The sequence below is a fragment of the Mus musculus genome, chromosome 4, assembly GCF_000001635.26.
Source record: "Mus musculus strain C57BL/6J chromosome 4, GRCm38.p6 C57BL/6J".
Lineage (NCBI taxonomy): Eukaryota > Metazoa > Chordata > Mammalia > Rodentia > Muridae > Mus > Mus musculus.
The window spans coordinates 14,772,561-14,785,000 of record NC_000070.6 but is presented as its reverse complement, the minus strand read 5'-3'; the positions used below and the strand labels follow the sequence as shown (position 1 = coordinate 14,785,000).

At 41.2% G+C, this 12,440-nt stretch overlaps 1 protein-coding gene across 4 annotated transcripts in view; it reads left to right on the top strand.

Annotated features, from left to right (window-relative positions):
• The window catches only part of Lrrc69 (leucine rich repeat containing 69), a 184,758-nt gene that overhangs the window by 23,379 nt on the left and 148,939 nt on the right, over positions 1 to 12,440 (top strand). For all 4 annotated transcript variants that reach the window (XM_030253831.1, XM_006538295.4, XM_030253832.1 and 1 more), the window contains 2 exons: positions 9,918 to 10,044; positions 11,257 to 11,329. In XM_030253831.1, coding sequence (XP_030109691.1) covers positions 9,918 to 10,044; positions 11,257 to 11,329 — 200 coding nt within the window. The remainder of the gene's footprint in view (positions 1 to 9,917; positions 10,045 to 11,256; positions 11,330 to 12,440) is intronic.

The window sequence follows — 12,440 nt, the reverse complement described above, 5'->3', positions numbered from 1 at the left end:
GTATGTGTATTTATTAATCTGCTGCTACTTTTAAAGGATGGTGCATGTCTTCTGGGTGTGAACAATTATAGCTAATGGTAAATAGTTGCTCTCATCGCCAATAGTTGTTCTATCTGTAGTCCTTAAAACAACTTCAAGGAGAATAATAGACACCATTATTTTCATTTTAAGAAAAACTAGAGGTTCAGAAAATTGAGTGACTTTTCTTAGATCATAAAGTAGACAGTATTCAAAACCTGTACTTTGCATACTGCATTATAGTAAAAGCTGCTCAAAAATAGAATAAAATTTCCAGATGAGAGTTTTACATTCAATACAAGAAAATTGTGTACCTGGTGTATGCATGAGCAATGTGTAATGTGTATATGCTTGACCACTTTGAGCAATAGCAGTTAAATAATATAGTATAGGACAGACCATAAGTAAGTCATTTATTTCATCACAAATCATAGCATGGACTTCAGATTTCTTTCTCTGCAAAGCCAGGGCTACAATTGGACCACACTAGACAGGGATCAAGACTGCCAACCATGCTGTTTGGCATAAACTATATTCTATTGAAATGCTAGCCATTGGTATTTCCACTAATTACTTAGTGGGTTTTATTTTTCTTCTTAAGTTCCATGTCCTTTTTTTCTTCTGTGTTTACAAAGAAATGTTGCTACAGATTGTTTCAGCGAGATGTTAAGGTCCCAAAGCATCAGTGAACACTAGGGTGCTGGCCCTGTACCCATACCAAAGACGAAATGGGCACATTTACTTCAAGTCTGGCCACAAGTAGGGTTGAAAAAAATCTGTGGGTCATTTAGTGAAGTGACTCAAATTTAGGAAAGGGGAAGAGAGATGGTGGCAAATGCACAAAGGACTGAAAAGGTTGCATACAAGTTGGAAAAGTAGGATTTTTTAAAATATAATTCGAAATATTCATTTATTTACTAAGAAATATCTCCAGACAAGAAGCCAGAAACATTTTTTTTTTCTTACCGGATTCCCATTCATGTTGCTTCAATGTAGAATGTTAAGTGAGTCCCTTACTGGAATATAATTTGGATTGACACTCAAAGCCCTTGCTTGTGTTCTCTGATAAACCTCATGGTAGCCTTGTTATTGCTCTGTCCTATCCTACCTTCTGATGCTCTACTAGAAAAACTCACATTATCCAGAGTTTTGGAAGATGACTCAGACAGTAAAGTACTCCTTGCACAACACAAATAAAAAAGCTGGGCATGGTGGCTCACACTTGTAATTCCAGTGCTAGGGAATGGAGACAGGTAGAATCCTGGGGTGCGATGGCTGGCCAGGCCAGCCTATTTGGTGTGTTCCAGTTCAGTGAGATACTCTTCCCAAAACAATTTAAGTGGATAGTTTTGGGAGGTGGATAGGTCCCAAGGAATGACACCTGAGGTTGGCCTGGATCTCCTTATTTCCCTCCCTCCCTCCCTCCCTCCCTTCCTCCCTCCCTCCCTCCCTCCCTCCCTCCCTCCCTCCCTTCCTCCCTCCCTCCCTCCCTCTCTCCCTCCCTCCTTCCCCATCTTTCCTGTTTTTCTTTGTTTTCCTTTTAGTAGAAATAATTCTTTTATCATACTATATGATAATGATTCCCCCTCCCTCTGCTCCTCCCATTTCCATCTCCACTTCTATCCAGATCCATTCCCTTTCTGCAACAGGCTTCTAAAGATAATAATAAAATATAACATAACAATATAAAGATAAAACAAGAAGCCTATCAACTCTGTCACCTGCACTCCATTTTCTGGCCCACAACTCTGCTTGTTTTCCTGCTGGCATCAGGGACAACCAGACAAGAGCCTAGCATAACCAGCATCAGAGAGGCTTCACCCAGGAACTGATGGAAATGGAGCAGAGACCCACAGCTAAACATTAAGCAGAGCCTGGGGATGTATCCTGTGTAAGACTGGGAGGAAGCGTTGCAGGAGCCACAGGGGTCAAGGACACCACAAGAACATCTACAGAAACCATAACCTGGGCCGATAAGGGCTCACAGAGACTGAGTTAGAGACTGAGTTAGACTAGTAGGCAGGCCTGGGACCAGCCCTCTGCACATATGTAACAGTTGTGTAGCTGGATCTACATGTGGGACTCCTAAAGTGGGAGCAGAGGCTGTCTCTGACTACATTGCTTGCCTCTGAATCCCTTTCTCCTAGCTGGGTTGCCTTGTCTAGCCTCTACGGAAGAAGATATACCAGTCCTGCAGCTGGTTATGCCTGGCCAGGTTGATATTCATGAGAAGGAGAAGAGTAGGAGGGGTGGATGGGAGAGGGAGGGGTGGAGATGGGAAGAGGATGAGGGAAGGGGAGGTTGGATCGGGATGTAAACGAACTTATAAAATAACCTATAAGTAACGTATAAAACAATGACAACAACAACAAAGAATCTCAAACTGAAAACGCACACCGAAGTTGGACAAGACAAAAAAGGCCCAAGAGAATGCATAGGAATCTGAGACCTGCTTGTTTTCACACTCAGGAGTCAGGAGTCCCATAAAACCACTAAGCTGGAAGTCCTAACATAAGCACAGAGGACCTGGTGCAGACCTGTGCAGGCCCTGTGCTGCCTCCTCCGTCTCTGTGAGTTCATATGAGCGTTGTTCGGGTTGACTTAGAGGACCTCATTTTCTTGATGCCTGTGGCTCTTACACTTTCTGCCTCCTCTTCATGGGATTCCCTGAGCCTGAGGAGAGGAATTTGGTGGAGACATCCCATTTAGGGCTGAGTTTCAAGATCGGTCTGTTTGCCTGTCTGTCTGTCTCTTCTCCCTCCCCTCTCTCTCCATGATATCTGGCTCTGGGTCTCTGTATTTGGAAACAGGACTTGATGGACAAAAAATTTCATGGTTTGACTGTTCAAGTAGTTGTTTAGACATAATTGAGTAGCATTAGGAAGAGGGATTTAAATAGTGTAACAGCATATTTGTTATAAATTCCTGAGCAATCTGAGAGGCAGGCAGTAACTAAGGACTAACAGGGTGACTAAGTATTGACAGGGGGACTAGAATGGAGTATGAGATTTGCACCTATGAGGAACTTTGATGCTAAGATTTGATTACTGACAAAAGTTCTAGGTGACTCTGAGGTTTGGCCACCACAGGATTATCATTGTGGTAGGTATATTGTCAAAACTAGGGAAGGGAAAGCTGACCCACTTTGTTCATGGGTATCACCAAGTTTTAGAATTTGGTCTAAGCATGATCCACTGGAGATGTCTTAGGAGCCAAAACCAACAAGATGCAGTTTTGACAGGGATAAATGTAAATTCCTCCATTTAGGTTAAGAGAGGACCTCATTGCACAAGCTCAGGATGTGGGTTATATGCGTGACAGTTAATGTAGGTTTGTTATTGTTATTCTTGGCCTAAGGGGGTACGAGGGGACTTATGCACAAGTAATGTGTCTCATTTAAGTTAAAAAAGAAAACAAACAAAAACTATGTCCTAAATAGTTAAGGGAAAGAAGGATCAAATTCGGGGAGCATGATAACAATTTTTCAACCATTTTAAATATTATGTAAGTGGAGTGGGAATAAAACTGTTGTTTCTGGGTGCTGTGGGAAAAACTGGGTAAGAGGTACAGAGGGCTATAGCTTAACGACAATGAATAACAGATGAGCCAGTGAGATGGCTCAGGAAATGAAGGTGCCACCTTCATTTCAATTTCAATGCTTGCCACCATTGCCAAGGACAGACGGCATTTAGACTACACGAATGAGAGCATATTCATCTGCCCAAGCCTTTGTGCACCATCTTCAGCCTTTGTGCTCCGAACTAATTGTCCAGTCACCCTAAGCTCCATGATTCCAGAGAGGAGCACTCATAGCAACTGATTATAAAGTGGCCAGTGTGGTCAAGGGGTCTGGAATGTATGTCCTAAGGAAAACGAATGGTTAAGGGAGAGATGGATCAGATTCAGGGAGTTGCGATATTTCTTCAAAAATTTAAATAGGGCTGGTGAGATGGCTCAGTGGGTAAGAGCACCCGACTGCTCTTCCGAAGGTCCAGAGTTCAAATCCCAGCAACCACATGGTGGCTCACAACCATCTGTAACAAGATCTGACTCCCTCTTCTGGAGTGTCTGAAGACAGCTACAGTGTACTTAATATGTGTATATAATAAATAAATAAATAAATAAATAAATAAATAAATAAATAAAAATTTAAATATTATGTAAGAAGAGTGGGAATAAAACTGTTGTTTCTGGGTGCTGTGGGATGAACCGGTAAGAGGTACAAGGGCTAGCTATAGCTTAACCATAAAGAATCATTGTGAAGCCAGTGAGGTAGCTAAGTAAGTGAAGGCCCTTGCCACCAGGCCTGACAACCCAAGTTTGGTCCCTGGGATCCATGTGGAGAAGTGACTCCAGAAAGTTGTCCTCTGACTTTCACAATGACTCTGTGACATGTGCACCCTCCCCCACTTAATTTATTGTAATAGTAAACAAAAGTGTTACCCGTTGCACATTGTGTTCATCGTGAAGGAATGAAATGTTCACTTGGGTTTATAGGAGACTAGGTTTACCCAAGCTCTTTCTAATTGTTGGATGTACTAATTTCTCCATAATGTGCTATGAAAAATACAAAAATAGTAGTGTTGTCACTTAGCAGATCGGACTGCTAAGAGAGTACCAGTAGAACTTCTTTTTGGGAGATAATTATTGAAGTAATCAAGCCAAAGAACTTAAAATCATCTGTGTGTGCTTAAAATGCCTTCTTTAGGAACCATATGTAATAATGGTGTGTTATTGAACCCCTTGCTACGATCAGCCTTGTCAAGGAACCCCGATATTATCACCTCAAACAACCATTTTACAAAGAGACCTTCCCCAATGACACCAGTATGACTCCCAATTTCCTGAGCATCTCATTTCCCCGGTTTCTTTATATTTAGTACTTAATACTAACAGAAATAAAATTTTAACTTGTCTGTCTTGCCTCCCAACACTAGATTGTGAGAGTTCTTAAGTACCTTATTCATGGTAACTCTGTTAGCATTCACGAGAGTGAGGAATCCAAGTGATGCAAAGAGGATACTGTGACCAATACAAGTGAGCAGATGCAAGTGCACTGATGCACCTTCTAGGTCCCAGGGAGGCATTTCTCAGCCATCAGTCAATCCTTGCCACAGTTTGGGAATTTTCTATGTAATTTCAGTAACTTATGCTGAAACTTAGCATATTTGCATGGTGACATAGGATGGTTGTTGCTTATTGAGGAGATGGTTGTAAGTTTAGAAGCAACTAAAGAGTTCCTTCTGGGCAGGCATGGTGGCTCACACTTGTAATCTCCTAGATGTGGGAAGCCAAGGCAGTAGGACTACAATGAGGCCACCCTGGTCAGCCTGGGCTGCAGAAGCCCAGCAAGTGCCTTTACTTAGAACCACAGCATTGGCCTTTGTTTCTTGTAATAAGTGTCTTGAAAGTCATTGTCTTTGCTCCTTTGTTTTTCCACAGCCCACTCCTACAAACTTCTGCCCCACTCCTCCCCAACCCTCTCCTGCCTATCACAACCATTACTGACTTTTGTGTTGCTAAATCCAGGGCTTGTTTCTACTCTTTGAACATGGTTCTCCTTCCCCTGGGTTTTGGCTCACACCTTCTTCCCTTAGAAGAGGTTTTCTTTTCTTTCCCTTGACTTCTGTGGCACTGTGTATTTTGGAAAACCTTAGACACAGGCTTCTGGAATTTACTGAGATGGTTTTCTTGTATGGGGCAGCATGCATAAGGGAGGAAATGTGGCTGCTAAGGCAGGGAAGAGCCCAGGCAAAGCTGTGTGGTGACACTGAATAACACTAGTAATAGAAAACTAACTTAGCTGCAGACCTGATGTTAAATCTTAGCACTCAGACTGCTAGGTGACTCTATTTTAACTCTACCTTTAGAATAGATGGTCTTAAGGTGGCACATAGACTTTAAATTGGGTAATTTAATTCTCAGGTGAAGGTATATTTGGAGGCAAATGCTTTACTCTGAATAGTTAGGATATGAAATTTCATTGCAGTGTACAAAAATGTACGAAAAAGAGTGTAGTAAGTTAAAGATTAAAACTTGAGGGCTGGAGATGATTCAGAAGAGCACAGACTGCTCTCTCAGAGGACCCAGATTCAATCCCCAGCACTCACTTGGTGACACACAACCATCTCTAACCTCAATTCTAGGAGATCCAACACCCTTCTTATTCCTCTGTGTGTACACATGTCTGTATATCTGTGCAGGCAAAATAACCATATGCATACAAATAATTAAAAAATAGAAGAAATTAAAATGATTTTTCTTTGACTGAAAACATTTCTTATATAGCATATTCTGATTCTAGTTTTGTCTCCTTTCACTCTTTCCAGTTTCCCTCCCCTCCTGTTCCACCAGCTCCACCCTTGTTCTGTTTCTCATTAGAAAACAGACAGACATGTAAGGGATAATAATTAGAATAAAATAGAATAGGATAAGATAAAGTCAAATGATATTTTAATTTTTATTTTATTTTAATTTTTTTTTTTTTTTTGGTTTTTTGAGACAGGGTTTCTCTGTGTAGCCCTGGCTGTCCTGGAACTCACTTTGTAGACCAGGCTGGCCTCGAACTCAGAAATCCACCTGCCTCTGCCTCCCAAGTGCTGGGATTAAAGGCGTGCGCCACCACCGCCCGGCTCAAATGATATTTTTAAAGTTCATATTTTATTGTAAAAAATGTATTGTAAAAACTCTATGGCCACTTCTCTTCTTTGTTTACACCATTAACAGAGTGGAGAGATAGATCACTAGTAAAGAGTTCTTCACTATGTCATTCAAAAGGGCTGTAACACTAGGTGGCATATGGAAATTATAAATTGTCTAAATTTTTGTTTTGTGAAAAAAATCTAGAAAAAAAAAGACCAATTCCTAGACGTGTAAGATCTACCAAATGAATGCAAGGAAACTAAATGAATCCTCAGCAGACTGACCTGGAACTTACTCGTAGACCAGGCTGTCCTCAAGCTCACAGTGACTACCAGTCTCTGCCTCCCAAGTGCTGGGGTTAGTGGGGGGTACACAGTCATTCTTGGCCCAGTGCTTGAAATCAGAACAATAAAACAGGAGAGAAAAGAGAAAGAAATAAAAAAAAAATACAAACAGAAAAGGAAGAAGTCAAATTATTCTTATTTGCATAACATGATTCTATGCATAAAATATCCGTAATGACTGAGTCCACCAAAAACCTCTTAGACTCTGATAAATATGTACAGTGAAGGAAGCAATCGTCAATGAAGAGATAGCTTAATAGTAAATATACTTTATTAAGTACATCAACATGGGATAATGTCTAAAGTGTATAAAGAACTGTAAAATCAAACACCAAAACACCAAATCCAACCAGTAAATGGCTAATGACATGAACAGACACTTCTCAAAAGAACAAACAGAAACGGATGATAAATGTTTGGGAAGTCTTCAAAAAGTGTGGAAATTAAAGCTGTTTGGAAGTTCAGCTCACCTCGCCCCAAATGGCTCTCACCAAGAAAACAAATAAGACCAAATGCTAGCAAAGATGTTGTGGGGGAGATACCGATTCACTATTGGGAGTATAAAATGGTGTAGCCATTATGGAAATGCATATGGAGTGTGTTAAAGGTAAAAAACATAAACAGCATATGACTCAACTATATTACTACTTGATATATGCCTGCAAGATTGTAAATGAACACAGCCCAGAAGAATTGCACACCTACGGTGATTGCTGCGTTACTGACAATACGGAAAAAATTGAGCTACCCTGAGTGTCATCAACTGATGAATGGGTAAAGTGAATGTTTTACCAAGAAAGCAGCCGATAGATTCAACTAACAAGGGTCCATAGTGGTTCACAGAGCTGAACTGACAATCAGGGAAGCTGTGTGAGTCTGACTTAGGTCCCTTAGGTCCACATATATATTGTGGTTGTGTAGTTTTTGTGGAACACCTCAAAGAGGGAGTGGGGGCTGTCTCTGACTCCTTTGTTTGCTTTTAGAACACTTTTTCTTTGACTGTGTTCCCTCATCCAGCCTTCATATGAAGGGCTGTGCTAGTCTTACTGCAACATGATATGCCACGTTCCGTTGATATTTCTGGGAGGTCTGTCCTTTTCTGAAGTGAAAGGAGGAGGAGCGGATCTGGGCAAGAGGGGAGTTGGGGGTTGGAGTGGGGAGTCGAGGAAGGTCTAGGAGGAGTGGAGGGAGGGAGAAACTGTGGTTGGGATGTAATATATGAGAGAAAAATAAATTTAAAAAAGATACATGGTATATACACAATGAAATTTTATTTTCATGCTCATGACATTTTCAGAAACCCAAGTTAAACTAGAGATCATAAAGTGAAATGAACCAGCTTAAGAATGACAATTATCACCTTTTAGTTCCTCATGTAGAGTGTGTGTGTGTGTGTGTGTGTGTGTGTGTGTGTGTGGAGAGAGAGAGAGACAGAGAGAGAGAGAGAGAGAGAGAGAGAGAGAGACAGAGAGACAGAGAGACAGAGAGACAGAGAGACAGAGAGAGGAGAGAGAGGATCAAGCTGTAATGAGGGAACAGCTGAGGTTGGGGAGCCGGTAATAAAATACATGTGTATGTGGGCAGGACTTCCCAAGGATGGGAGGAGCTGGGGGGAGGGGGATTTTGCTGACACAGAGGCCTGCAGAGGAGATTAGGAATAGTGGAGGGGAGGGAGGGAGTAGACAGGATAGTGGATAGTCAGGGCACTCTTACAGCTCGCATCAGGCGCTTCTTTATACAGATTTCATAGAACACAGGCAGAGTGATGATTGTCCAAATGGTACAGATACGTGTTTGATTTCTTACTACATGTCCAGGGTTACACGTTTAGTTCCAGTTAGAAAATATAAACAGGACAGACTTTATTCTTACTATCAGCCCTACAACTCCAATTTAAAGAATCCAAAGAATGTCTCCTCCAAAGCCAACACATTTGCTATGTGACAGCCTGCTTTTAGTCTGGCAGTGTTTGCAGTTTTAGAGCACTCCACACAAACAGAGAACATCTGAACCAGTCTTTCTATGAATAGCAACTACGAACACACAACTCTTCTACTATATGTTTCATCATCTATGTTATAAAGTAGGAAACGTTTATTTTAGTTAATCTATCTTATTGACTGAGTTTTAGTCCTCCAGGGGTGTACCGTGTATCACATCCCTACCTTTCAACTACATTTTCACAGAGCTCCAAGCCTATAATAAAAACAGGCCTTGAAGCTGTAACCTACTCTACTGTCCAGTCAGTTTGTCAGTTGTCTCTGTTTACCCTGCACCAATTACACTTCTTGAGTTTACTCAGGGTCAGATACCCCAAGAAGATTCCTGGAGTGATGACCTCATCTAGCTGTGCGCTTCCCTGCCTTTACTCATTTCCAGGGCACAAGGGAGACTTCCAAATAGTGGCCAGATAAACTTCAATTAAGGATTCTCCTTAAAAGACTCAGACATCATTTTTCTCAGCAAAAGACATAAAATGAGTCACAATGCAGAAAGTCCCCAAGAGTGCAACACACAGAGACAGAAACCCAAAAGTGAGAGACAGAAGGACAGCTGTTGTAGCATCCGGCTTAGCCTTGCTCAAATGATCTGACCATTTCCAGTGGATATGGCTATGCCATGCACGTAATATAGACGCAGAAGGGAGGCTGTGCTGGAGGAGGAGACAGCAAGAGAGGGATAGAGAAGAAAAGGGAGGACTGTGGGAAGGAGGAAGAATGAGAATTAATTAATATGACACATGTGCATGAAAATGCCATAATGAAACACATTACATTATGTGCCAGCTAAAGAAAATGGATAGAAATATCATCTCTGTGTTTTCTTAGGTTATGTAGATGTCAGCAAACTTACTGCTTTTCCCATTTGGAGATAGATAATGTACAAATACCTTATATTTCTCTATGTTTGCAGTTGACGTTACTAAACCTGGGAAACAACCATTTACAAGAAGTTCCTGAAGAGATAAAATATCTTACCTCCCTGAAGAATCTTCATTTATTTGGAAACAGGATTTGCAGAATTGCTCCTGGAGTTTTTAGTAAGTTAATTATGGACTATAGCATTGTGTTTAACCTCTAGTATCTAGCAATGTGACACAAAACAAAAAGGAATTGTATTGTGCTGAAATTAAGGAATTTCTGAAATAATGCTTAGAGCTTTTTAAGTCTGTTTTATTTTATTTTGGTTTTTCCTGGCAGTCCTGGAACTTGCTTTGTAGACCAGGATGGCCTTGAATTCACAAACATCCACCTACCTCTGCCACCTGACTGCTGTGATTAAAGGCATGAGCCACCATGACAAGCATTTATAATGAAAAACAAAACAAAACAAAACAAAATGCTGTGTGAGAATTTCACACATGAAAATAATGTGCTTTGATCATACATATCCTCCACACCTTCTTCTTCGCCTCTCTGTGTATTCTAATCACATCTGCATTGAGCAGAGCAGATTCACCAAGGTCACAAAATGATTCCAAAGCTAAGTCAACCATAAGCTTTCTTTCCTTAGAATTATGATAGACTAAAATGGTTTAACTTTTTTTTTTTTCTGAAAAAAAAAATCACATGAGATGAGACAAAACAGACCCACAGGCTCTGTTGTTTGTGAAAAACTGCTTTTGTTTTGTTGGCCTCTTTAATATTTTGATTTGGATGCCATAATTTTCAAGTTTGTAGCAGTGGGGAAAAGCAGCCTTTGTCTGTTTCAAATAAAGATTAAGCCCAAACCAGGTTTCCTTCCTAAATTGCAACAGTTTCCAGGAGCTGCTTGCCCAGTGGTAGCCCTGGATGCTGAAGTTTAGGAATGTCATGACTTAGTGGAGGAATCTTGATGGCGAACTTGTCCGTGTCTGTGCAGGAGCTGGGGAGGTGGCTTCACATGAGTGGAAAGTGGAGCCAGACGCTTCAAAGGAAGGAAAGCAGGCACAGGAAATACAGGCTGTGTACAGGCAAGACCGAGGCAGAGAGGCTCAGAGTGTAGAAACTTGGATGAGAAAAAGTGAACTCCGCTTCTGGCTCTGCTTAGTCCTTAGGTCCAGTTTGTGGCCAGCCTGGCTCTCTTCTTTGTCCTCAGTGTCCTATGTGACACATTTCCTCTTTCTGCCTTGACTAGTTTACTAGAGTATCTGTCTTCAACAACCAGCAGAACCTTGGCCGAGGCAAGCATCCACAAGGAATTCAAAAGTGTATAGAAACACTAAAACTTGTTTCCTACCAGATGGCTAAAGTGACAAATTATTTCCCAACAGATGGCCTACATCGCTTGATCATGCTTAATCTGAATGACAACAGACTTACGAGTCTTCCTCAAGAAATTGGCAGGTAATTCTGATTTATTGTGAGGCTTGGATAAATATTACATTTCTCTCTTTGCCCAAACTCCATCTCATTCATCTGATGGTTTTGGGCCTAGTTAGGGTGGTTACAGATAACAGAAATGTGAAGCAAGCTACTGATATTTTTTTCTCTTTCATGTGTACCATATATGCTTGTGTGTAGATATGCATGGTATGTGGAGAGGCCACAGGGTGACGTTAGGATGACTTCCTCAGTCACTTTCCACTTTCCCTATTAGACAGTCTCTCACTAGACCTGGAGCTCATACTTTGGTTTCAGCAAGTCCCAGGGATCTGCATATCTCTGACCGCTAGCTCTGGGTTTATAGACGCGTGCCACCATGCCAGACCTGGAAGTCACATCCAGGTCCTCCTGTGTGCAGGACACACGTTTGACCAACAGAGCCTTCCCTCAATCACCAAGTTTAAGCAGGTGATTCCTCAACTACTTGAGAGAAATGAGGAACAGCAGGGGATGTAAGAGTAAGAGTTGGGGTTTGAAACATAAGGCCCTAAATCTGATGCTATTGATATGCTAGCTCAGGGGTTCTTGGAGCTTGCTCAGCCAGATTGGGGACATTAAATTTTATTTCAGTAGTATCATAAACCATTTTGAGCTGTATGGGAAAAGGTCATATAAAAGCAAAGGATTTAAAATTACGATGTCATTTTCATTAAATAAAAAACGGCACATTTTATTATCATTAGCCACAACCAAAATATGTTGTTTTCCCTTACCCTGCACATCTGTGCAGACAGGCTATCATTAGAGTGTTTTGCTGGAGCCAGCTGACGGCCTTGTCCTTCTGAGGCAGTGCAGTCTTTGAGCTGTTTCTCTGACAGATGGAGAGAACTCTGCTCAAGTCTCCTTTGGGGACTCTTTATTGCCTATTGAACAGAACCATATGAATTACAAAGACAATGTGAAACTGTGAGCAGTCCTCAACACAGGACCCGTTGGAGAGCCTACTCACTTGTCTGTACTTCTTTTCAAATACTTTTATAGTCCTTTAAGTGGCAGGAAAAAAACCAAACAAACAAAAAACAAAAGAAGCAATCTAATTTCTGTGGAAGGGAAATACTAAGGACAATTAAAA